The 25,974-nt window shown below is 48.2% G+C and overlaps 2 protein-coding genes and 1 non-coding gene across 3 annotated transcripts in view; 1 reads left to right on the forward strand and 2 right to left on the reverse strand.

The window, feature by feature from the left end:
- Positions 1 to 2,091: 2,091 nt before the first annotated feature.
- LOC115184932 (FERM, ARHGEF and pleckstrin domain-containing protein 1-like) lies at positions 2,092 to 17,636 on the reverse strand. The gene is made up of 5 exons (XM_029745511.1): positions 16,659 to 17,636; positions 7,338 to 7,553; positions 6,415 to 6,519; positions 3,817 to 3,856; positions 2,092 to 2,302 (listed from the first exon to the last, which is right to left on the reverse strand). Exons 2-5 carry the CDS (start codon positions 7,506 to 7,508, stop codon positions 2,223 to 2,225), a joined length of 396 nt encoding a protein of 131 aa, XP_029601371.1. The 5' UTR covers positions 7,509 to 7,553; positions 16,659 to 17,636; the 3' UTR covers positions 2,092 to 2,222.
- On the reverse strand, positions 17,479 to 17,552 carry trnai-aau (transfer RNA isoleucine (anticodon AAU)). Its single transcript has one exon. It is a non-coding gene; the product is annotated as a tRNA-Ile (tRNA).
- A 182-nt stretch (positions 17,637 to 17,818) lies between the features above and the next one.
- LOC115184931 (serine/threonine-protein kinase 24-like) overlaps positions 17,819 to 25,974 on the forward strand; it is a 30,048-nt gene continuing 21,892 nt past the window's right edge. Inside the window, exon 1 of the mRNA XM_029745510.1 lies at positions 17,819 to 18,860. Coding sequence (XP_029601370.1) covers positions 18,819 to 18,860 — 42 coding nt within the window. The 5' untranslated portion in view covers positions 17,819 to 18,818. The remainder of the gene's footprint in view (positions 18,861 to 25,974) is intronic.

Consider the following 25,974-nt stretch of genomic DNA (forward strand, 5'->3'; position numbering starts at 1 on the left):
GCAGACAGTGAATCCACAATAGCATGAGAATGTTGCCAGCCATAAAACAGCTCTCCATCCATCTGATTGAATCCCCGAGCTGACAAGGTAAAAACCTGTTGTTCTGCCCTATATCTCTGATCACACATCAACACAGGCCAATATCTCTGATACCGATGACAAGCATACCCATAACATGATGCAGCCACCACCATGCTTGAATACCGATGACAAGCATACCCATAGACATGATGCAGCCACCACCATGCTTGAATACCGATGACAAGCATACCCATAACATGACGCAGCCACCACCATGCTTGAATACCGATGACAAGCATACCCATAACATGACGCAGCCACCACCATGCTTGAATACCGATGACAAGCATACCCATAACATGACGCAGCCACCACCATGCTTGAATACCGATGACAAGCATACCCATAACATGACGCAGCCACCACCATGCTTGAATACCGATGACAAGCATACCCATAACATGACGCAGCCACCACCATGCTTGAATACCGATGACAAGCATACCCATAACATGACGCAGCCACCACCATGCTTGAATACCGATGACAAGCATACCCATAACATGATATAGCCACCACCATGCTTGAACAGTTTCAAACCTCAAGTGTTATGTTGTGATTTGCCCCCCCCCCAAAAAAAAATAACACTTTGTATTCAGGATTTAAAGTTAATTTCTTTGCCACGTTTTGTTGCAGTATTACTTTAGTTGTCTTGTTGCCAACAGGATACATGTTATGGTACATTTTTAATGTATTTTTTAATGTATTTTATTCCCTCAACAGTAGGTTACACTGCGTCTGATCCCTCAACAGTAGGTTACACTGCGTCTGATCCCACAACAGTAGGTTACACTGCGTCTGATCCCTCAACAGTAGGTTACACTGCGTCTGATCCCTCAACAGTAGGTTACACTGCGTCTGATCCCTCAACAGTAGGTTACACTGCGTCTGATCCCTCAACAGTAGGTTACACTGCGTCTGATCCCTCAACAGTAGGTTACACTGCGTCTGATCCCTCAACAGTAAGGTTACACTGCGTCTGATCCCTCAACAGTAGGTTACACTGCGTCTGATCCCTCAACAGTAGGTTACACTGCGTCTGATCCCTCAACATTAGGTTACACTGCGTCTGATCCCTCAACAGTAGGTTACACTGGTCTGATCCCTCAACAGTAGGTTAAACTGTGTCTGATCTCCTCAACAGTAGGTTTACACTGTGTCTGATCCCTCAACATAGGTTACACTGCGTCTGATCCCTCAACAGTAGGTACACTGCGTCTGATCCCTCACAGTAGGTTACACTGCGTCTGATCCCTCAACAGTAGGTTACACTGCGTCTGATCCCTCAACAGTAGGGTTACCTGCGTCTGGTCCTCAACAGTAGGTTACACTGCGTCTGATCCACTCAACAGTAGGTTACACTGCGTCTGATCCCTCAACAGTAGGTTACACTGCGTCTGATCCCTCAACAGTAGGTTACACGCGTCTGATCCCTCACAGTAGGTTACACTGCGTCTGATCCTCAACAGTAGGTTACACTGCGTCTGATCCTCAACAGTAGGTTACACTGCGTCTGATCCCTCAACAGTAGGTTACACTGCGTCTGATCCCTCAACAGTAGGTTACACTGCGTCTGATCCCTACGTAGGTTACACTGCGTCTGATCCCTCAACAGTAGGGTACACTGCGGCCCCTCTTCTCTTTAGGACATTGACTCCTTAGAACTGCTGGAGATGCAAACACAGGAAGGAGGCTTCTGACCACTTCCTGTTACACTTCCTGTCCCTGTTTTGTTTTGGCCTCTGAGTTGTAGGATACGCTGGACTCATGAGACATTGACCTCTGTAAACATCAGGAAAGAAAAAGCACTGTAACTCTACAGAATGGTGAAGTTATTTTCCGTTGATGGTTCAGGGGTGTGTACAGAATGGTGATGGTTCAGGGTGTGTACAGAATGGTGATGGTTCAGGGTGTGTACAGAATGGTGATGGTTCAGGGTGTGTACAGAATGGTGATGGTTCAGGGTGTGTACAGAATGGTGATGGATCAGGGTTGTGTTCAGAAGGGTGATGGATCAGGGTGTGTTCAGAATGGTGATGGATCAGGGTGTGTTCAGAATGGTGATGGATCAGGGTGTGTTCAGAATGGTGATGGATCAGGGTGTGTTTGTTGAGAAGAAGAACAGGAAGACTCATCCACTCTCACCGTGTCAGCTCCTCCAGCAGCTGTGTGTCTGGAGGGAAGAACTTCACCACAAAACGAAGGATGGTGTTCTTAGGGCCTGTGGGGAGAGAGAGAGAGAGAGAGAGGAGAGAGAGACAGAGAGAGAGAGAGAGACAGAGAGAGAGAGAGAGACAGAGAGAGAGAGAGAGAGAGACAGAGCATAATGTAGTTAAAAAGGGTTGTCCTCTCAGTACTATATTCCATTAATACTATACAGGGTTGTCCTCTCAGTACTATATTCCATTAGTACTATACAGGGTTGTCCTCTCAGTACTATATTCCACTTGTACTATACAGGACTGTCCTTTCAGTACTATATTCCACTAGTACTATACAGGGTTGTCCTCTCAGTACTATATTCCATTAGTACTATACAGGGCTGTCCTCTCAGTACTATATTCCACTAGTACTATACAGGGCTGTCCTCTCAGTACTATATTCCATTAGTACTATACAGGGCTGTCCTCTCAGTACTATATTCCATTAGTACTATACAGGGCTGTCCTCTCAGTACTATATTCCATTAGTACTATACAGGGTTGTCCTCTCAGTACTATATTCCATTAGTATTATACAGGGTTGTCCTCTCAGTACTATATTCCATTAGTACTATACAGGGTTGCCCTCTCAGTACTATATTCCATTAGTACTATACAGGGTTGTCCTCTCAGTACTATATTCCATTAGTACTATACAGGGTTGTCCTCTCAGTACTATATTCCATTAGTACTATACAGGGTTGTCCTCTCAGTACTATATTCCATTAGTACTATACAGGGTCCTCTCAGTACTATATTCCACTAGTACTATACAGGGTTGTCCTCTCAGTACTATATTCCATTAGTACTATACAGGGTTGTCCTCTCAGTACTATATTCCATTAGTACTACACAGGGTCGTCCTCTCAGTACTATACAGGGTTGTCCTCTCAGTACTATATTCCATTAGTACTATACAGGGTTGTCCTCTCAGTACTATATTCCACTAGTACTATACAGGGTTGTCCTCTCAGTACTATATTCCACTAGTACTATACAGGGCTGTCCTCTGAGTACTATATTCCATTAGTACTATACAGGGTTGTCCTCTCAGTACTATATTCCATTAGTACTATACAGGGTTGTCCTCTCAGTGCTATATTCCACTAGTACTATACAGGGTTGTCCTCAGTACTATATTCCATTAGTACTATACAGGGCTGTCCTCTCAGTACTATATTCCATTAGTACTATACAGGGTTGTCCTCTCAGTACTATATTCCATTAGTACTATACAGGGTCCTCTCAGTACTATATACATTTTACATTTACATTTTAGTCATTTAGCAGACGCTCTTATCCAGAGCGACTTACAGTAGTAAATGCATACATTTCATTTCATGCATTTTTTTTTTTTTTTTTTTTTTTTTTTTTTGGTACTGGCACGGGGGGCCAGTACCAAAAAAAAAAAAAAAAAAAAACGAACCCACAACCTTGGCGTTGCACACACCACACGCTCTACCAACTGAGCTACAGGGTCCTCTCAGTACTATATTCCATTAGTACTATACAGGGCTGTCCTCTCAGTACTCACGTCTTATCTGTTTCAGGGGCTTCAGCAGGTCCAACCAGACCTACAGAAAAACCACAAACAACAAAACGCTTCAGAAACACTTCAGAAACCTTTATAAACGGGTTATAAGGCTGTGTGGAGTCTGGCTGCTTAACCCCTTTAACCCCAGGCTGTGTGGAGTCTGGCTGCTTTAAACCCCTTTAACCCCAGGCTGTGTGGAGTCTGGCTGCTTTAAACCCCAGGCTGTATGGAGTCTGGCTGCTTTAACCCCTTTAACCCCAGGCTGTGTGGAGTCTGGCTGCTTTAACCCCAGGCTGTGTGGAGTCTGGCTGCTTTAACCCCTTTAACCCCAGGCTGTGTGGAGTCTGGCTGCTTTAACCCCTTTAACCCCAGGCTGTATGGAGTCTGGCTGCTTTAACCCCAGGCTGTATGGAGTCTGGCTGCTTTAACCCCAGGCTGTATGGAGTCTGGCTGCTTTAACCCCTTTAACCCCAGGCTGTGTGGAGTCTGGCTGCTTTAACCCCAGGCTGTATGGAGTCTGGCTGCTTTAACCCCAGGCTGTGTGGAGTCTGGCTGCTTTAACCCCAGGCTGTATGGAGCCTGGCTGCTTTAACCCCAGGCTGTATGGAGTCTGGCTGCTTTAACCCCTTTAACCCCAGGCTGTATGGAGTCTGGCTGCTTTAACCCCTTTAACCCCAGGCTGTGTGGAGTCTGGCTGCTTTAACCCCAGGCTGTATGGAGTCTGGCTGCTTTAACCCCAGGCTGTGTGGAGTCTGGCTGCTTTAACCCCAGGCTGTATGGAGTCTGGCTGCTTTAACCCCCTTTAACCCCAGGCTGTATGGAGTCTGGCTGCTTTAACCCCAGGCTGTGTGGAGTCTGGCTGCTTTAACCCCTTTAACCCCAGGCTGTGTGGAGTCTGGCTGCTTTAACCCCTTTAACCCCAGGCTGTGTGGAGTCTGGCTGCTTTAACCCCAGGCTGTGTGGAGTCTGGCTGCTTTAACCCCTTTAACCCCAGGCTGTATGGAGTCTGGCTGCTTTAACCCCAGGCTGTGTGGAGTCTGGCTGCTTTAACCCCTTTAACCCCAGGCTGTATGGAGCCTGGCTGCTTTAACCCCAGGCTGTGTGGAGTCTGGCTGCTTTAACCCCTTTAACCCCAGGCTGTATGGAGTCTGGCTGCTTTAACCCCAGGCTGTGTGGAGTCTGGCTGCTTTAACCCCTTTAACCCCAGGCTGTATGGAGTCTGGCTGCTTTAACCCCAGGCTGTGTGGAGTCTGGCTGCTTTAACCCCTTTAACCCCAGGCTGTATGGAGTCTGGCTGCTTTTAACCCCAGGCTGTGTGGAGTCTGGCTGCTTTAACCCCTTTAACCCCAGGCTGTATGGAGCCTGGCTGCTTTAACCCCAGGCTGTGTGGAGTCTGGCTGCTTTAACCCCTTTAACCCCAGGCTGTATGGAGTCTGGCTGCTTTAACCCCAGGCTGTGTGGAGTCTGGCTGCTTTAACCCCTTTAACCCAGGCTGTATGGAGCCTGGCTGCTTTAACCCCAGGCTGTGTGGAGTCTGGCTGCTTTAACCCCTTTAACCCCAGGCTGTGTGGAGTCTGGCTGCTTTAACCCCAGGCTGTGTGGAGTCTGGCTGCTTTAACCCCAGGCTGTGTGGAGTCCGGCTGCTTTAACCCCTTTAACCCCAGGCTGTGTGGAGTCTGGCTGCTTTAACCCCTTTAACCCCAGGCTGTGTGGAGTCTGGCTGCTTTAACCCCCTTTAACCCCAGGCTGTATGGAGTCTGGCTGCTTTAACCCCAGGCTGTATGGAGTCTCGCTGCTTTAACCCTTTAACCCCAGGCTGTGTGGAGTCTGGCTGCTTTAACCCCAGGCTGTGTGGAGTCTGGCTGCTTTAACCCCTTTAACCCCAGGCTGTGTGGAGTCTGGCTGCTTTAACCCCTTTAACCCCAGGCTGAAGTCACCAGTAGCACTGTCCAGGGGCCAGTATTGAGAGTCACCAGGAACACTGTCCAGGGGCCAGTACTGAGAGTCACCAGTCAGTAACACTGTCCAGGGGCCAGTATTGAGAGTCACCAGTCAGTAACACTGTCCAGGGGCCAGTATTGAGAGTCACCAGGAACACTGTCCAGGGGCCAGTATTGAGAGTCCCCAGGAACACTGTCCAGGGGCCAGTATTGCGAGTCCCCAGGAACACTGTCCAGGGGCCAGTATTGAGAGTCACCAGGAACACTGTCCAGGGGCCAGTATTGAGAGTCACCAGTCAGTAGCACTGTCCAGGGGCCAGTATTGAGAGTCACCAGTCAGTAACACTGTCCAGGGGCCAGTATTGAGAGTCACCAGTCAGTAGCACTGTCCAGGGGCCAGTATTGAGAGTCACCAGTCAGTAACACTGTCCAGGGGCCAGTATTGAGAGTCACCAGTCAGTAACACTGTCCAGGGGCCAGTATTGAGAGTCACCAGTCAGTAACACTGTCCAGGGGCCAGTATTGAGAGAGTGCAACAGAAAAGTAGACAGACAGAAACGTAGGCATGGCATAAGGCTCTGGGCAGAGGTAGTGAGCTATATAGAATACAGGGATCCATTTGTGACACGTCATAGTGTATAAAGAACTTCAGTCTCACCATCAGCCTTCTGGAGTTCTGGTACTGTAGACCGAAGTAGTCTCTTTCAGCCAGGTTCAGATGCACACACACCAGGTCAAACAGAGCCTTGGCTGGGGCCCGTTGCTGTGGAGAGAGCAGAACACACCAGGTTACAGACAGAGCCTTGGCTGGGGCCCGTTTCTGTGGAGAGAGCAGAACACACCAGGTTACAAACAGAGCCTTGGCTGGGGCCCGTTGCTGTGGAGAGAGAGAGCAGAACACACCAGGTTACAGACAGAGCCTTGGCTGGGGCCCGTTGCTGTGGAGAGAGAGAGCAGAACACACCAGGTTACAGACAGAGCCTTGGATTCGATCTTGCAACCTTTCGGTTACAAGTCCAATGCTTTAACCACTAGGCTACCTGCCGCCCCGACAGCCAAAAGAATGTGAAGGATTGATCCTCCAGTGTTAAAGCATTGGTGCCAGAGCCTGGGAACTATGGACCTCATTGGTACCAGAGCCTGGGAACTATGGACCTCATTGGAACCAGAGCCTGGGAACTATATACCTCATTGGAACCAGAGCCTGGGAACTATGGACCTCATTGGAACCAGAGCCTGGGAACTATGGACCTCATCCAAAGCATTGGTGCCAGAGCCTGGGAACTATGGACCTCATTGGTACCAGAGCCTGGGAACTATGGACCTCATCTAAAGCATTGGTACCAGAGCCTGGGAACTATAGACCTCATCTAAAGCATTGGTACCAGAGCCTGGGAACTATGGACCTCATTGGTATCAGAGCCTGGGAACTATAGACCTCATTGGTATCAGAACCTGGGAACTATGGACCTCATCCAAAGCATTGGTACCAGAGCCTGGGAACTATGGACCTCATCCAAAGCATTGTGATTGCTCCAGCATGTCATTCCTCCCATAGAGCTAAATAGTTCCTGTACTCACTGATATGTCGAAGACCTCCGTGACGTCGTCCAGCAGCTGTACCCGGATGGAGACCTGTCGTCCTTGGGGCGTGGTTGGGAGTCTCTGGCCTGGTTCCAGGGTAGACACCCCTAAACTCTCTGGGATCCCCAGCCTCTGGCCAGCCACCGCCCTGTCCACCGGATCTACCATGGTGCCTCAGTCAGCAGAACCAGCCTCTCTACTACCCTCACACACCTGAGGACAGACAGGGAGACGTGTACAGGATACACTCTGAAAACAAGGACATGTCTGAAGACGGACGTTTTCCCCCATATAGAGCTATTAGCAGGGCTATTTAGAGTTGATTTAGTGTCTCAAACCAGGTGAGTTAATTAACATTCTATTAGCAGCACTATGTTGGTTGATTTAGTGTCTCAAACCAGGTGAGTTAATTAACATTCTATTAGCAGCACTATGTTGGTTGATTTAGTGTCTCAAACCAGGTGAGTTAATTAACATTCTATTAGCAGCACTATGTTGGTTGATTTAGTGTCTCAAACCAGGTGAGTTAATTAACATTCTATTAGCAGGGCTATGTTGGTTGATTTAGTGTCTCAAACCAGGTGAGTTAATTAACATTCTATTAGCAGGGCTATGTTGGTTGATTTAGTGTCTCAAACCAGGGAGTTAATTAACATTCTTCATCAAGAATATGGGCAAAATTCTATTATTGACAATGAAAGAAGTGGGAATGTTGTTCCCTTGTTATATAATTGCTACATTTAATATCAATATAGTATTTTTTTTTTTAAATAGTTTTCCAGATTGTATTTTGGCGACGCAAATATTGGGTCGCGACTGAGACAACCTGGTTGAATTTGGGTCCTGAGCTAAAACCAGCTGAGAACCACTGCTTTAGAGGACAGAGTGTCTGTTTTCATACTAACAGCCAGTTGTTTCAGGAAGCAAGCAGCCCTCCGAGCCTGAGAGGACAGAGACAGTGAGCAGAGACCGAGCCGGAGAGGACAGAGACAGTGAGCAGAGACCGACCCGGAGAGGACAGAGACAGTGAGCAGAGACCGACCCAGAGAGGACAGAGACAGTGAGCAGAGACCGACCCGGAGCAGCAAGGCCACGACCTATTCCCAGAACACACGCGGGTTGCCATGGGAATATAAGTATTCAGCCCAAAAAAAGGACAGACAATTACTGTGAGAACCAGGCCAGATACTGTCTGTCTGTAACAGTATGAACCAGGCCAGATACTGTCTGTCTGTAACAGTATGAACCAGGCCAGATACTGTCTGTCTGTAACAGTATGAACCAGGCAAGATACTGTCTGTCTGTCTGTAACAGTATGAACCAGGCCAGATACTGTCTGTCTGTCTGTAACAGTATGAACCAGGCCAGATACTGTCTGTCTGTCTGTAACAGTATGAACCAGGCCAGATACTCTCTGTCTGTAACAGTATGAACCAGGCCAGATGCAGCACTTCCCTGTCTAAACCATGCCAGATAGAGGACCTCCCTGTCTAAACCAGGCCAGATAGAGGACCTCCCTGTCTAAACCAGGCCAGATAGAGGACCTCCCTGTCTAAACCAGGCCAGATAGAGGACTTCCCTGTCTAAACCAGGCCAGATAGAGGACCTCCCTGTCTAAACCAGGCCAGATAGAGGACCTCCCTGTCTAAACCAGGCCAGATAGAGGACCTCCCTGTCTAAACCAGGCCAGATAGAGGACCTCCCTGTCTAAACCAGGCCAGATAGAGGACCCCATCGGTGGTCACACTTCAGCCAGCTTGCAGGTGAGTCACTAGACTCCTTCCCTCCATGACGATGACACAAGTCTAGAAAACCCAATGGTATTTTAGCTGTGGCTGACTAAACCAGACAGTAACGTCGATACAGACAGACACAGAGGAATTAAAGGAGGTTGAATGATGAGACAGAACATACCTCTGTCTCTCAGGCCCTCGGGGCTTATCCTCCTCAACGTGGAACGACAGCTCTCCTCCTCCTCTACCCCCCTACCCACTAACGGGGCCGACGTCGCCCTCTCCTCCTCCTCTACCCCCCTAGCCACTAACGGGGATCTCTCCTCCTCCTCTACCCCCCTACCCACTAACGGGGCCAACGGAGATCTCTCCTCCTCCTCCTCTACCCCCCCACCCACTAACGGGGCCAACGGAGATCTCTCCTCCTCCTCTACCCCCCTACCCACTAACGGAGCCAACGGAGATCTCTCCTCCTCCTCTACCCCCCCACCCACTAACGGAGCCGACGTCGCCCTCTCCTCCTCCTCTACCCCCCTAGCCACTAACGGAGCCAACGGAGATCTCTCCTCCTCCTCTACCCCCCTAGCCACTAACGGAGCCGACGTCGCCCTCTCCTCCTCCTCTCCCCCCCTAGCCACTAACGGAGCCGACGTCGCCCTCTCCTCCTCCTCTACCCCCCTACCCACTAACGGAGCCAACGGAGATCTCTCCTCCTCCTCTACCCCCCTAGCCCACTAACGGAGCCGACGTCGCCCTCTCCTCCTCCTCTACCCCCCCACCCACTAACGGAGCCGACGTCGCCCTCTCCTCCTCCTCTACCCCCCTAGCCACTAACGGAGCCGACGGAGATCTCTCCTCCTCCTCTACCCCCCTAGCCACTAACGGAGCCGACGTCGCCCTCTCCTCCTCCTCTACCCCCCTAGCCACTAACGAGCCGACGGAGATCTCTCCTCCTCCTCTACCCCCCTAGCCACTAACGGAGCCGACGTCGCCCTCTCCTCCTCCTCTACCCCCCTAGCCACTATACGGAGCCGACGGAGATCTCTCCTCCTCCTCTACCCCCCTAGCCACTACGGGGCCAACGGAGATCTCTCCTCCTCCTCTACCCCCCCTACCACTAACGGAGCCGACGTCGCCCTCTCCTCCTCCTCTACCCCCCTAGCCACTAACGGAGTCCGCGTCGCCCTCTCCTCCTCCTCTACCCCCCTAGCCACTAACGGAGCCGACGTCGCCCTCCGTCCTCCTCCTCTACCACCCCCTAGCCACTAACGGAGCCGACGTCGCCCTCTCCTCCTCCTCTACCCCCCTAGCCACTAACGGAGCCGACGTCGCCCTCTCCTCCTCCTCTACCCCCCTAGCCACTAACGGAGCCGACGTCGCCCTCTCCTCCTCCTCTACCCCCCTAGCCACTAACGGAGCCGACGTCGCCCTCTCCTCCTCCTCTACCCCCCCTAGCCACTAACGGAGCCGACGTCGCCCTCTCCTCCTCCTCTACCCCCCTAGCCACTAACGGAGCCGACGTCGCCCTCTCCTCCTCCTCTACCCCCCTAGCCACTAACGGAGCCGACGTCGCCCTCTCCTCCTCCTCTACCCCCCTAGCCACTAACGGAGCCAGCGGCTGAATGTCTGGAACACAAAACACAAACGGACCTCCGAAGGCTCCGGTTTCGGTAGAGCACTTTACCGTCTACAAAACGCAAACATTCCACTGCAGTGACGTCATCAATCTCAGACCAGATCAGACGTGGCCGGGCTGAATTCATCTCATCCTACACAAGTTCCTTCCAACATTCTCCTGTCGACTGATCTAAAGACTAAATAGGTGACAGCATCATAGGTTGAGGGATTTGACAGACGACAGAAAAGCACGCGACCTTCCTAGAAAAATAGAAGTATTTCAGCTACAGTAGATCCCCAGAGATAAATCAGTCTTTCAGCTACAGTAGATCCCCAGAGATAAAATCAGTCTTTCAGCTACAGTAGATCCCCAGAGATAAGTCAGTCTTTCAGCTACAGTAGATCCCCCAGAGATAAATCAGTCTTTCAGCTACAGTAGATCCCCAGAGATAAAATCAGTCTTTCAGCTACAGTAGATCCCCAGAGATAAGTCAGTCTTTCAGCTACAGTAGATCCCCAGAGATAAATCAGTCTTTCAGCTACAGTAGATCCCCAGAGATAAGTCAGTATTTCAGCTACAGTAGATCCCCAGAGATAAATCAGTCTTTCAGCTACAGTAGATCCCCAGAGATAAATCAGTCTTTCAGCTACAGTAGATCCCCAGAGATAAGTCAGTATTTCAGCTACAGTAGATCCCCAGAGATAAATCAGTCTTTCAGCTACAGTAGATCCCCAGAGATAAAATCAGTCTTTCAGCTACAGTAGATCCCCAGAGATAAGTCAGTCTTTCAGCTACAGTAGATCCCCAGAGATGAATCAGTCTTTCAGCTACAGTAGATCCCCAGAGATGAATCAGTCTTTCAGCTACAGTAGATCCCCAGAGATAAAATCAGTATTTCAGCTACAGTAGATCCCCAGAGATAAATCAGTCTTCCAGCTACAGTAGATCCCCAGAGATAAATCAATTTGCCATTAGATCAGATCACTTTAAGACTGCCAACCCTCCTGAGGCCGACAAGCTGCAATCAAAAGGTTGGAAATAATGGTTGGGACTTGTGGAACATTACCTGGCTGCCTCCAAAATGGCTCCCTATTCCCTATGGATTCTTTTGACCAGGGCCCATAGGGAATAGGGTGCCATTTTGGATGCTTTTGACCAGGGCCCATAGGAAAAAGGGTGCCATTTTGGATGCTTTTGACCAGGACCCATAGGGAATAGGGAGCCATTTTGGATGCTTTTGACCAGGGCCCATAGGGAATAGGGAGCCATTTTGGATGCTTTTGACCAGGGCCCATAGGGAATAGGGAGCCATTTTGGAGGCAGCCAGGTAATGTTCCACAAGTCCCAACCATTATTTCCAACCTTTTGATTGGCCCTGGTCAAAAGCATCCAAAATGGCTCCCTATTCCCTATGGGCCCTACCACTAAATCAGGCATTCAGAGCAGCAAACCCCCTAAATCAGCCATTCAAAGCAGCACACCCACTAAATCAGGCATTCAGAGCAGCACACCCACTAAATCAGGCATTCAGAGCAGCACACCCACTAAATCAGGCATTCAGAGCAGAATTCAGATGATACCCACTAATTACTAAAATCCAGAAAATAGACTCTTAATTCTACAACCACCTAAAAGGAAACTATTCCCAAACCTTCCATAACAAAAGCCATCACCTACAGAGAGATGAACCTGGAGAAGAGGCCCCTAAGCAAGCTGGTCCTGGGGCTCAGTTCACAAACACAAACAGACCCCACAGAGCCCCAGGACAGCAACACAATTATACTCAACCAAATCATGAGAAAACAAAGATAATTACTTGACACATTGGAAATGATTAACAAAAAAACAGAACAAACTGGACTGCTATTTGGCCCTATACAGAGAGGACACCGTGGCAGAATACCTGACCACTGTGACTGACCCAAACTTAAGGAAAGCTTTGACTATGTACAGACCCAGTGAGCATAGCCTTGCTATTGAGAAAGGCCGCCGTAGGCAGACCTGGCTCTCAAGAGAAGACAGGCTATGTGCAACACTCCCCACAAAATGAGGTGGAAACTGAGCTGCACTTCCTAACCTCCTGCCAAATGTATGACCATATTAGAGACACATATTTCCCTCAGATTACACAGATACACAAAGAATTTGAAAACAAACCCAATCTTGATAAACTCCCATATCTACTGGGTGAAATACCAGTGTCCCATCACAGCAGCAAGATGTGTGACCTGTTGCCACAAGAAAAGGTCAACCAGTGAAGAACAAACACCATTGTAAATACAACCCATATTTATGTTTATTTATTTTCCCTTCTGTACTTTATCCATTTGAACATAATATGATATTTGAAATGTCTTTAGTGTTTTGGTACTTTTGTGAGTGAAATGTTTATTTCACTTCTGTTCATTATCTATTACACTCGCTTTAGCAACATACACAATGTTTCCCCATGACAATAAAACCCTTTGAAGAGGAGAGAGAGAGAGGAGAGACAGAGAGAGAGAGCCAGAGAGAGAGAGCCAGAGAGAGAGAGAGCCAGAGAGAGAGAGCCAGAGAGAGAGAGAGCCAGAGAGAGAGAGAGAGCCAGAGAGAGAGAGAGAGCCAGAGAGAGAGAGAGAGAGAGAGAGAGCCAGAGAGAGAGAGAGAGAGAGAGAGAGAGCCAGAGGAGAGAGAGAGAGCCAGAGAGAGAGAGAGAGAGCCAGAGAGAGAGAGAGAGCCAGAGAGAGAGAGAGAGCCAGAGAGAGAGAGAGAGACAGAGAGAGAGAGAGAGCCAGAGAGAGAGAGAGAGAGAGCCAGAGAGAGAGGAGAGAGAGAGAGAGAGAGAGAGCCAGAGAGCGAGAGAGCGAGAGAGCGAGAGAGCAAGAGAGCGAGAGCGAGACACACACACAGAGAGAGAGCCAGGCACCAGGCCTAAGCCAGCACTCAGTTCAGAGGGGTTAAAGACTCTCAGCTAGAGTATAGCTTAATGAACACAGGTGTGCTGTGAAATCTGTTTCTAAAATTGTATAACTGCCTTAATTTTGTAAGACCCCAAGAAGAGTAGCTGCTGCCTTGGCAGGAACTAATGGGGATCCATAATAAACCCCAGGAAGAGTAGCTGCTGCCATGGCAGGAACTAATGGGGATCCATAATAAACCCCAGGAAGAGTAGCTGCTGCCTTGGCAGGAACTAATGGGGATCCATAATAAACCCCAGGAAGAGTAGCTGCTGCCATGGCAGGAACTAATGGGGATCCATAATAAACCCCAGGAAGAGTAGCTGCTGTCTTGGCAGGAACTAATGGGGATCCATAATAAACCCCAAGAAGAGTAGCTGCTGCCTTGGCAGGAACTAATGGGGATCCATAATAAACCCCAGGAAGAGTAGCTGCTGCCTTGGCAGGAACTAATGGGGATCCATAATAAACCCCAGGAAGAGTAGCTGCTGCCTTGGCAGGAACTAATGGGATCCATAATAAACCCCAGGAAGAGTAGCTGCTGCCTTGGCAGGAACTAATGGGGATCCATAATAAACCCCAGGAAGAGTAGCTGCTGCCTTGGCAGGAACTAATGGGGATCCATAATAAACCCCAGGAAGAGTAGCTGCTGCCTTGACAGGAACTAATGGGGATCCATAATAAACCCCAGGAAGAGTAGCTGCTGCCTTGGCAGGAACTAATGGGGATCCATAATAAACCACAGGAAGAGTAGCTGCTGCCTTGGCAGGAACTAATGGGGATCCATAATAAACCCCAGGAAGAGTAGCTGCTGCCTTGGCAGGAACTAATGGGGATCCATAATAAACCCCAGGAAGAGTAGCTGCTGTCTTGACAGGAACTAATGGGGATCCATAATAAACACCAGGAAGAGTAGCTGCTGCCTTACAGATTATCACTACAGAAACATTTAATGTAGAAGAAACTATCTCAAACTAGGTGTCATTCTGCCTTCTCCCTTCAGCTCTCAGTCATTCTGCCTTCAGTTCTCAGTCATTCTGCCTTCTCCCTTCAGCTCTCAGTCATTCTGCCTTCAGTTCTCAGTCATTCTGCCTTCTCCCTTCAGCTCTCAGTCATTCTCCCTTCAGTTCTCAGTCATTCTCCCTTCAGCTCTGTCATTCTCCCTTCAGTTCTCAGTCATTCTGCCTTCAGTTCTCAGTCATTCTGCCTTCAGTTCTCAGTCATTCTGCCTTCAGTTCTCAGTCATTCTGCCTTCAGTTCTCAGTCATTCTGCCTTCAGTCATTCTGCCTTCAGTTCTCAGTCATTCTGCCTTCAGTCATTCTCCCTTCAGTTCTCAGTCATTCTGCCTTCTCCCTTCAGTTCTCAGCTTTGCACACGACTACCACATGTGAACTACAATCTGCAGACTCAACAGCCTTATAAAATAAACAATCCAAACGCTGTGTTTTAAGCTTTAGAAATGTCAATAATCATCACTTGTGATACGGATTTCTAAACATATGGCCCTTACCTTTTATCAGCGAGAAAGAATCCTTCAAATAAATAAAATATATTTACTGTAGATCCATACAGCTATGGAGCCTCCATCCTACTAAACTACACTGTAGCAGTTACAGATCCATACAGCTATGGAGCCTCCATCCTACTAAACTACACTGTATCAGTTACAGATCCATACAGCTATGGAGCCTCCATCCTACTAAACTACACTGTATCAGTTACAGATCCATACAGCCTCCATCCTACTAAACTACACTGCAGCAGTTACAGATCCATACAGCTATGGAGCCTCCATCCTACTAAACTACACTGTAGCAGTTACAGATCCATACAGCCTCCATCCTACTAAACTACACTGTAGCAGTTACAGATCCATACAGCTATGGAGCCTCCATCCTACTAAACTACACTGTAGTAGTTACAGATCCATACAGCTATGGAGCCTCCATCCTACTAAACTACACTGTAGTAGTTACAGATCCATACAGCTATGGAGCCTCCATCCTACTAAACTACACTGTAGCAGTTACAGATCCATACAGCCTCCATCCTACTAAACTACACTGTAGTAGTTACAGATCCATACAGCTATGGAGCCTCCATCCTACTAAACTACACTGCAGCAGTTACAGATCCACACAGCCTCCATTCTACTAAACTACACTGTAGCAGTTACAGATCCATACAGCTATGGAGCCTCCATCCTACTAAACTACACTGTAGTAGTTACAGATTCATACAGCTATGGAGCCTCCATCCTACTAAACTACACTGTAGCAGTTACAGATCCATACAGCCTCCATCCTACTAAACTACACTGCAGCAGTTACAGATCCATACAGCTATGGAGCCTCCATCCTACTAAACTACACTGTAGTAGTTACAGATCCATACAGCCTCCATCCTACTGAACTACACTGTAGTTTTGGATCATTTGGCTATTCACTATAATCCTGTTGGAAGATGACCTTATATAACACACACACACACACACACACACACACACACACACACACACACACACACGTCTATTATATTCCAACTGGAGAACATCTGTAACTTCAGACAATTCAGAGAGAGAGAATTAACTGGCAAACCGCAGGAATTAGAGGTAAAGGGAAGATTACAGGACATGATTGAAATTGGTTTTCTACTTGTATTTAAAATTGTTTGTCTATCTTCTATCTAGCCTCCGCGGTTAGGGTACTCCAGTAACCTATCTAGCCTCCGCGGTTAGGGTACTCCAGTAACCTATCTAGCCTCCGCGGTTAGGGTACTCCAGTAACCTATCTAGCCTCCGCGGTTAGGGTACTCCAGTAACCTATCTAGCCTCCGCGGTTAGGGTACTCCAGTAACCTATCTAGCCTCCGCGGTTAGGGTACTCCAGGAACCTATCTAGCCTCCGCGGTTAGGGTACTCCAGTAACCTATCTAGCCTCCGCGGTTAGGGTACTCCAGTAACCTATCTAGCCTCCGCGGTTAGGGTACTCCAGTAACCTAAACGACATAAAGACGCCCGTTTCTTTCTTACCTTTTCCTTCAGATTGGGGAGAGATTGTCCACGTGTATATTTTCCAACAGTGTGTTTGACCGAAGTGAATTCCTTTACGATCCAAACTGCGCTGATTTTTTAAGCGTTTGAAAGTTTCAGGAAGGAGAAGCGGCTCTTAATTAAAACGCAGATTCTTCCTGGTCGCCATATCGGCTCGACAAGACCTTCGACTAACTCCGCGTTACGTTGTAAAAAAACAAAACAATGGGACTTCCATTGAATTTTGTTACCCGAACAATAACATGAGCACAGTAGTCCCTCCAGCACTGGTACCTGCACTATAGCTCAGCTGGTGTCCTTTGTATCAGGCCTGTAGAGAGGGAGCAATACTACCACATAGCGGCTTCACTGGAGCATGACCATGGTTGGGGCCGTTCAAAGCCAACCACTACAATAGAATAATAACTCCATATCATATGGCACCAATAGAATAACTCCATATCATATGGCACCAATAGAATAACCCCATATCATATGGGACCAATAGAATAACTCCATATCATATGGCACCAATAGAATAACTCCATATCATATGGCACCAATAGAATAACTCTATATCATATGGAACCAATAGAATAACTCCATATCATATGGCACCAATAGAATAACTCCATATCATATGGCACCAATAGAATAACTCCATATCATATGGCACCAATAGAATAACTCCATATCATATGGCACCAATAGAATAACTCCATATCATATGGCACCAATAGAATAGAATAGAAGAAGTCCAACTTTAATCCCAGAGACGAGTAACACAACAACACAGCCTATTCAACAGTCAAAATGGTCATGGCCAGTACGGGTATCGAACCCGCGACCTTCGCGTTATTAGCACGACGCTCTAACCAACTGAGCTAACCGGCCAAGTGAACACAGCAGACCAAATCTAATCTTTTATAAGGTGGAAAACAACCGGTTTGCTTTTATGAGTGTTGATAAAGTAGCATTATGCTCATCTAGATTTCAACGTATTCTCCAAACAGTTATAAAATATCATCAAATATATATATATATAATTCTATAATGTTATGATATCACATGAACTAAATTTCTCGGTGTTAATTTGGTGAACGGTGTCGTGAGCCCTCTGCCGTTCAACAGACGGACGCAGCCGCTCTCCGGACAGCCGCTCCGGACAGCCGCTCCGCGCCGACATGGATCCGCCAGTGGTGACAAGATGGAGGACAGGAGACGAGGGGAAAACACAGATAATATGTATAGTTGTCAGCGTGGTAATCTCCTTTGGATGGATTTTCAACTAGCCGATGATTACAAGATCGGATCGTAATCATATCTTATTGAACGGCTTTATGTTGTTATGTGGCTGCGTGGAAAGTCTGTCAAGGCGGTCGGATGAGAGACCAGTCGGCTACAGGAGCTAACGAAGCTAACGAAGTTGACAGCGAGTTGTTCGGTAGCTAATCGGTGATATAACATCAAAAATAAATTGGAAACCGTTCGCTAGTATGATATATATAGATCACTTATGCTTTACGGTTAAAAATAAATTGGAAATACGGTCCAGCTAACATTGTCAGCTAGCTATTTTGTATTCATGTTGATTTGTTGTCACCGTGCAGCTAGCTAGCTAGCTAGTTAGGGTACGATGCTAACGACGAAGCTAACTAGCCAGTTAGCAAGCTAGCTCATTTTTCCTCAAGTAAAAAATATTCATTGGATGATTTACTAGTTATGATGATTTTATAGTTATGTTAACATAGGACAACGGTCGATGAACTAGCTTTGTTTATACCACAAGGTTTTCGTGGCCGAGTCAACATGTTTTAACTTTGTACCGAGCTTGTTCGGGAAGGATTCACAGGACGTATCGATAAGGACGCAGGACGTATCGATAAGGACGCAGGACGTATCGATAAGGACGCAGGACGCATCGATAAGGACACAGGACGTATCGATAAGGACGCAGAAACGCATCGATAAGGACACAGGACGTATCGATAAGGACGCAGAAACGCATCGATAAGGACACAGGACGTATCGATAAGGACGCAGGACGCATTGATAAGGACGCAGGACGCATCGATAAGGACGCACGACCTGCTGCGTTGTGTATTCTGGGTTGTAACTAGTGACTAACTGTTCTAGCTGGTCAGACTGTGGACAGGCGACATGGCTCACTCTCCGGTTCAGAGTAGCCTGCCAGGGATGCAGGTACGCTGTTTTCACCTCATTTCCAGTAGCTAGCTAGTTAAAGTACACCTTACCAAAGTGCTATATGGTGAAGCTAGCTCTCACCTGCTGTCAGGTGATGTAAACAATTCTAAAGACATGCACAGCATGCTGCAGGTAGAGAGACAGTCAATTCCCTTCCTTCCTTCTGCATGTCCAATACTAGCCTGGTACAATATTTAACATTCAATTATACTAGGAGTCACATTGGGGCTTCACCAAGCCAGGCTAAAGGCTAAAGCACTGGAAAACAGAGGATTCTCTAAGCTAGGCTAAAGGCTAAAGCACTGGAAAACAGAGGATTCTCTAAGCTAGGCTAAAGACTAAAGCACTGGAAAACAGAGGATTCTCTAAGCTAGGCTAAAGCACTGGAAAACAGAGGATTCTCTAAGCTAGGCTAAAGGCTAAAGCACTGGAAAACAGAGGATTCTCTAAGCTAGGCTAAAGACTAAAGCACTGGAAAACAGGATTCTCTAAGCTAGGCTAAAGACTAAAGCACTGGAAAACAGAGGATTCTCTAAGCTAGGCTAAAGACTAAAGCACTGGAAAACAGAGGATTCTCTAAGCTAGGCTAAAGGCTAAAGCACTGGAAAACAGAGGATTCTCTAAGCTAGGCTAAAGCACTGGAAAACAGAGGATTCTCTAAGCTAGGCTAAAGGCTAAAGCACTGGAAAACAGAGGATTCTCTATGCTAGGCTAAAGGCTAAAGCACTGGAAAACAGAGGATTCTCTAAGCTAGGCTAAAGACTAAAGCACTGGAAACAGAGGATTCTCTAAGCTAGGCTAAAGACTAAAGCACTGGAAAACAGAGGATTCTCTAAGCTAGGCTAAAGCACTGGAAAACAGAGGATTCTCTAAGCTATGCTAAAGACTAAAGCACTGGAAAACAGAGGATTCTCTAAGCTAGGCTAAAGACTAAATCACTGGAAAACAGAGGATCATCTAAGCTAGGCTAAAGACTAAAGCACTGGAAAACAGGATTCTCTAAGCTAGGCTAAAGACTAAAGCACTGGAAAACAGAGGATTCTCTAAGCTAGGCTAAAGCACTGGAAAACAGAGGATTCTCTAAGCTAGGCTAAAGACTAAAGCACTGGAAAACAGAGGATTCTCTAAGCTAGGCTAAAGGCTAAAGCACTGGAAAACAGAGGATTCGCTAAGCTAGGCTAAAGGCTAAAGCACTGGAAAACAGAGGATTCTCTAAGCTAGGCTAAAGGCTAAAGCACTGGAAAACAGAGGATTCTCTAAGCTAGGCTAAAGGCTAAAGCACTGGAAAACAGAGGATTCGCTAAGCTAGGCTAAAGGCTAAAGCACTGGAAAACAGAGGATTCTCTAAGCTAGGCTAAAGACTAAAGATTTTAAGGTTGTAGACCAAAAACAGGATAATGAAAGTTCACAAAGTAACAAGTAAAGGTAGATCCACCAATTACTTAGTGTTTTTACTGATATCAACTTTTTCTTATGAATTAAGTGATTTAAAACTCGTAATTCTGTTACCAAAATCGGTAACAGAATTACTGAGAAAATCTGTTATTTGTCACCTGATTGCTAAACAACAGGTGTAGACTAACAGTGACATGCTTACTTACGAATCCTTTTACAACAATGGAGAGTTAGATTACAATAATAAATCATTGAAATGGGGACACAAGGAATAAATACACAGTGAATAACTAGTCAGAATAATGTTGCTATATTCAGGGCATTCAGAAAGTATTCAGACCACTTCACTTTCTCCGCATTTTGTTACGTTACAGCCTTATTCTAAAATGGATTAAATACATTGTTTTCCTCATCAATCTACACACAATACCCCATAATGACATCACAAAACCCCATAATGACATCACAATACCCCGTAATGACATCACAATACCCCATAATGACATCACAATACCCCATAATGACATCACAATACCCCATAATGACATCACAATACCCCATAATGACATCACAATACCCCATAATGACAAAGCATAATTTATGAAAAATAAAAAACAAATACCTTATTTACATAAGTGTTCAGACCCCTTTGCTATGAGACTCGAAATTGAGCTCAGGTGAATCCTGTTTCCATTGATCATCCTTGAGATGTTTCTATAACTTGATTGGAGTCCACCTGTGGTAAATTTAGTTGATTGAACATTTATTTGGAAAAGTACACACTTGTCTAAATAAGGTCCCAGAACTAAAACTAAGCCATGAGGTCGAAGGAATTGTCCGTGGAGCTCCGAGACTGGTGCCTCGACAAAATCCTATCTGGGATAGTGTACCAAAAAATGTCTGGAGCATTGAAGGTCCCCAAGAACACAGTGGCCTCCATCATTCTTAAATGGAAGAAGTTTGGAACCACCAAGGCACTTCCTAGAGCTGGCCGCCCGGCCAAACTGAGCAATCGGGGGAGAAGGGTCTTGGTCAGGGAGGTGACCAAGAACCCAATGCTCACTCTGACAGGGCCCCAGAGTTCCTCTGTGGGGACGGGAGAACCTTCCAGAAGGACAACCATCTCTGCAGCCCTCCACCAATCAGGTCTTTATGGTGAAGTGGCCAGACAGAAGCCACTCCTCAGTAAAAGGCATATGACAACCCGCTTGGAGTTTGCTCAAAGGCACCTAAAGGACTCTGACCATGAGAAACAAGATTCTCTGATCTGATGAAACCAATATTGCATTCAGAGTTCAAAGTGTCACATCTGGAGGAAACCTGGCACCATCCCTACGGTGAAGCACGGTGGTGGCAGCATCATGCTGTGGGATGTTTTCCAGCCGCAGGAACTGGGAGACTAGTCAGGATCAAGAGAAAGATGAACGGAGCAAAGTACAGAGAGATCCTTGATGACAACCTGCTCCATAGCGCTCAGGACCTCGGACTGGGGCGAAGGTTCACCTTCCAACAGGACAACGACCCTAAGCACACAGCCAAGACAATGCAGGAGTGGCTTCGGGACAAGTCTCTGAATGTACTTGGGTGGCCCAGTAAGAGCCCAGACTTGAACCGATCCAACATCTCTGGACCAACCTTAAATAGCTGTGCAGCGACGCTCCCCATCCAACCTGACAGAGCTGGAGAGGATCTGCAGAGAAGAATGGGAGAAACTCCCCAAATACAGGTGTGCCAAGCTTGTAGTATCATACCCAAGAAGACTCGAGGCTGTAATCGCTGCCAAAGGTGCTTCAACAAAGTACTTAGTAAAGGGTCTGAAAACTTATGAAAATGTGATATTTCCGGTTTTTATTTTTAACACATTTGCAAAAATGTCTACAAACCAGTTCTTGCTTTGTCGTTATGGGGTATTGTGATGTCATTATGGGGTATTGTGATGTCATTATGGTGTATTGTGATGTCATTATGGGGTATTGTGTGTAGATCGATGAGGGGAAAAACTATTTAACCCATTTTACAATGAGGCAACGTAACGCAACGGTGTGGGGAAAAAGTCAAGGGTCTGAATACTTTCCAAAGAAGAGTACTGTAGGGTTAGGGTCAAAGGTCAGGGCCAGGGGAGAGTACTGTAGGGTTAGGGTCACAGGTCAGGGCCAGGGAAGTGTACTGTAGGGTTAGGGTCAAAGGTCAGGGCCAGGGGAGAGTACTGTAGGGTTAGGGTCACAGGTCAGGGCCAGGGGAGAGTACTGTAGGGTTAGGGTCAAAGGTCAGGGCCAGGGGAGAGTACTGTAGGGTTAGGGTCACAGGTCAGGGCCAGGGGAGAGTACTGTAGGGTTAGGGTCACAGGTCAGGGCCAGGGGAGAGTACTGTAGGGTTAGGGTCAAAGGTCAGGTCGAGGGAAGTGTACTGTAGGGTTAGGGTCACAGGTCAGGGCCAGGGCAGAGTACTGTAGGGTTAGGGTCACAGCTCAGGGCCAGGGGAGAGTACTGTAGGGTTAGGGTCAAAGGTCAGGGCCAGGGGAGAGTACTGTAGGGTTAGGGTCACAGGTCAGGACCAGGGAAGTGTACTGTAGGGTTAGGGTCACAGGTCAGGGCCAGGGGAGAGTACTGTAGGGTTAGGGTCACAGGTCAGGACCAGGGTAGAGTACTGTAGGGTTAGGGTCACAGGTCAGGACCAGGGGAGAGTACTGTAGGGTTAGGGTCACAGGTCAGGACCAGGGGAGAGTACTGTAGGGTTAGGGTCACAGGTCAGGACCAGGGTAGAGTACTGTAGGGTCACAGGTCAGGGCCAGGGAAGTGTACTGTAGGGTTAGGGTCAGGACCAGGGGAGAGTACTGTAGGGTCACAGGTCAGGGCAAGGGCAGAGTACTGTAGGGTTAGGGTCACAGGTCAGGGCCAGGGAAGAGTACTGTAGGGTCACAGGTCAGGGCCAGGGGAGAGTACTGTAGGGTTAGGGTCACAGGTCAGGGCCAGGGGAGAGTACTGTAGGGTTAGGGTCACAGGTCAGGACCAGGGAAGAGTACTGTAGGGTCACAGGTCAGGACCAGGGAAGAGTACTGTAGGGTCACAGGTCAGGGCCAGGGGAGAGTACTGTAGGGTTAGGGTCACAGGTCAGGGCCAGGGGAGAGTACTGTAGGGTTAGGGTCACAGGTCAGGACCAGGGAAGAGTACTGTAGGGTCACAGGTCAGGACCAGGGAAGAGTACTGTAGGGTTGGGGTCACAGGTCAGGGCCAGGGGAGAGTACTGTAGGGTTAGGGTCACAGGTCAGGACTAGGGAAGAGTACTGTAGTGTTAGGGTCACAGGTCAGGACCAGGGGAGAGTACTGTAGGGTCACAGGTCAGGGCCAGGGTAGAGTACTGTAGGGTTAGGGTCACAGGTCAGGACCAGGGAAGAGTACTGTAGGGTTAGGGTCACAGGTCAGGACCAGGGGAGAGTACTGTAGGGTCACAGGTCAGGGCCAGGGTAGAGTACTGTAGGGTTAGGGTCACAGGTCAGGGCCAGGGGAGAGTACTGTAGGGTTAGGGTCACAGGTCAGGACCAGGGGAGAGTACGATATCCTAGTCCCAGGTTAGGGTCAGAGTGATATCCTAGTCCCAGGTTAGGGTCAGAGCGATATCCTAGTCCCAGGTTAGGGTCAGAGCGATATCCTAGTCCCAGGTTAGGGTCAGAGCAGAGTGATATCCTAGTCCCAGGTTAGGGTCAGAGCGGAGTGATATCCTAGTCCCAGGTTAGGGTCAGAGCGGAGCGATATCCTAGTCCCAGGTTAGGGTCAGAGCAGAGCGATATCCTAGTCCCAGGTTAGGGTCAGAGAAGTGCGATATCCTAGTCCCAGGTTAGGGTCAGAGCGATATCCTAGTCCCAGGTTAGGGTCAGAGCGCTATCCTAGTCCCAGGTTAGGGTCAGAGCGGAGTGATATCCTAGTCCCAGGTTAGGGTCAGAGCGGAGCGATATCCTAGTCCCAGGTTAGGGTCAGAGTGATATCCTAGTCCCAGGTTAAGGTCAGAGCAGAGCGATATCCTAGTCCCAGGTTAGGGTCAGAGCAGAGCGATATCCTAGTCCCAGGTTAGGGTCAGAACAGAGCGATATCCTAGTCCCAGGTTAGGGTCAGAGCAGAGCGATATCCTAGTCCCAGGTTAGGGTCAGAGCAGAGCAATATCCTAGTCCCAGGTTAGGGTCAGAGCGGAGCGATATCCTAGTCCCAGGTTAGGGTCAGAGCGGAGCGATATCCTAGTCCCAGGTTAGGGTCAGAGTGATATCCTAGTCCCAGGTTAGGGTCAGAGCGGAGCGATATCCTAGTCCCAGGTTAGGGTCAGAGCAGAGCGATATCCTAGTCCCAGGTTAGTGTCAGAGCAGAGTGATATCCTAGTCCCAGGTTAGGGTCAGAGCGATATCCTAGTCCCAGGTTAGGGTCAGAGTGGAGTGATATCCTAGTCCCAGGTTAGGGTCAGAGCGGAGCGATATCCTAGTCCCAGGTTAGGGTCAGAGAGGAGCGATATCCTAGTCCCAGGTTAGGGTCAGAGCAGAGCGATATCCTAGTCCCAGGTTAGGGTCAGAGCGATATCCTAGTCCCAGGTTAGGGTCAGAGCAGAGCGATATCCTAGTCCCAGGTTAGGGTCAGAGCAGAGCAATATCCTAGTCCCAGGTTAGGGTCAGAGTGATATCCTAGTCCCAGGTTAGGGTCAGAGCAGAGCGATATCCTAGTCCCAGGTTAAGGTCAGAGCAGAGCGATATCCTAGTCCCAGGTTAGGGTCAGAGCGGAGCAATATCCTAGTCCCAGGTTAGGGTCAGAGCAGAGCGATATCCTAGTCCCAGGTTAGGGTCAGAGTGATATCCTAGTCCCAAGTTAGGGTCAGAGTGATATCCTAGTCCCAGGTTAGGGTCAGAGTGATATCCTAGTCCCAGGTTAGGGTCAGAGCGGAGTGATATCCTAGTCCCAGGTTAGGGTCAGAGCGGAGTGATATCCTAGTCCCAGGTTAGGGTCAGAGCGCTATCCTAGTCCCAGGTTAGGGTCAGAGCGGAGTGATATCCTAGTCCCAGGTTAGGGTCAGAGCGGAGTGATATCCTAGTCCCAGGTTAGGGTCAGAGTGATATCCTAGTCCCAGGTTAGGGTCAGAGTGATATCCTAGTCCCAGGTTAGGGTCAGAGTGATATCCTAGTCCCAGGTTAGGGTCAGAGTGGAGTGATATCCTAGTCCCAGGTTAGGGTCAGAGCAGAGTGATATCCTAGTCCTAGGTTACGTCATGGAAACAGAAGTGAACTCCTGTATTCAATATTCTGTTAGTTATATAGAGGACGTTTGGGTTCATCATTGCTGCAGTGTTGCAACATGTTGTTGACAAAATAATGCTGATATTCTTTAACTCTTATCACATGTCATGTAATCAACTTCTAAGCACTGCTGCTCTCTCCTCCCCCTCCCTCTCTCTCTCTCCTCCCCCTCCCCTCTCTCTCTCTCTCTCTCTTCTCTCTCCCCCCTCCCCCTCCCTCTCTCTCTCTCCTCCCCCCTCCCTCTCTCTCTCTCTCTCCTCCCTTCTCTCTCTCCCTTCTCTCTCCCCCCTTCTCCTCCCCCTCCCCCCCTTTCTCTCTCTCTTTCTCTCTTCTCTCTCCCCCTTCTCCTCCCCCCTCCCTCTCTCTCTCTCTCCCCTCCCTCTCTTTCTCTCCCTCCCTTCTCTCTCCTCCCCTCTCTCTCTCCTTCCCTTCTCCTCCCTCCCCCCT

This window comes from Salmo trutta, unplaced genomic scaffold (assembly GCF_901001165.1).
Source record: "Salmo trutta unplaced genomic scaffold, fSalTru1.1, whole genome shotgun sequence".
Taxonomy (NCBI): domain Eukaryota; kingdom Metazoa; phylum Chordata; class Actinopteri; order Salmoniformes; family Salmonidae; genus Salmo; species Salmo trutta.

Excerpts from the sequence above, each read along its gene's own strand:
- LOC115184932 (XM_029745511.1), bottom strand. The coding sequence starts at position 7,508 with ATGGTAGATCCGGTGGACAGGGCGGTGGCTGGCCAGAGGCTGGGGATC. Across the intron at positions 6,520-7,337 it reads CGGAGGTCTTCGACATATCA|CAACGGGCCCCAGCCAAGGC; the intron begins GTGAGTACAGGA and ends CTCTCTCCACAG. Across the intron at positions 2,303-3,816 it reads GCCCCTGAAACAGATAAGAC|GCCCTAAGAACACCATCCTT; the intron begins GTGAGTACTGAG and ends CTCTCCCCACAG.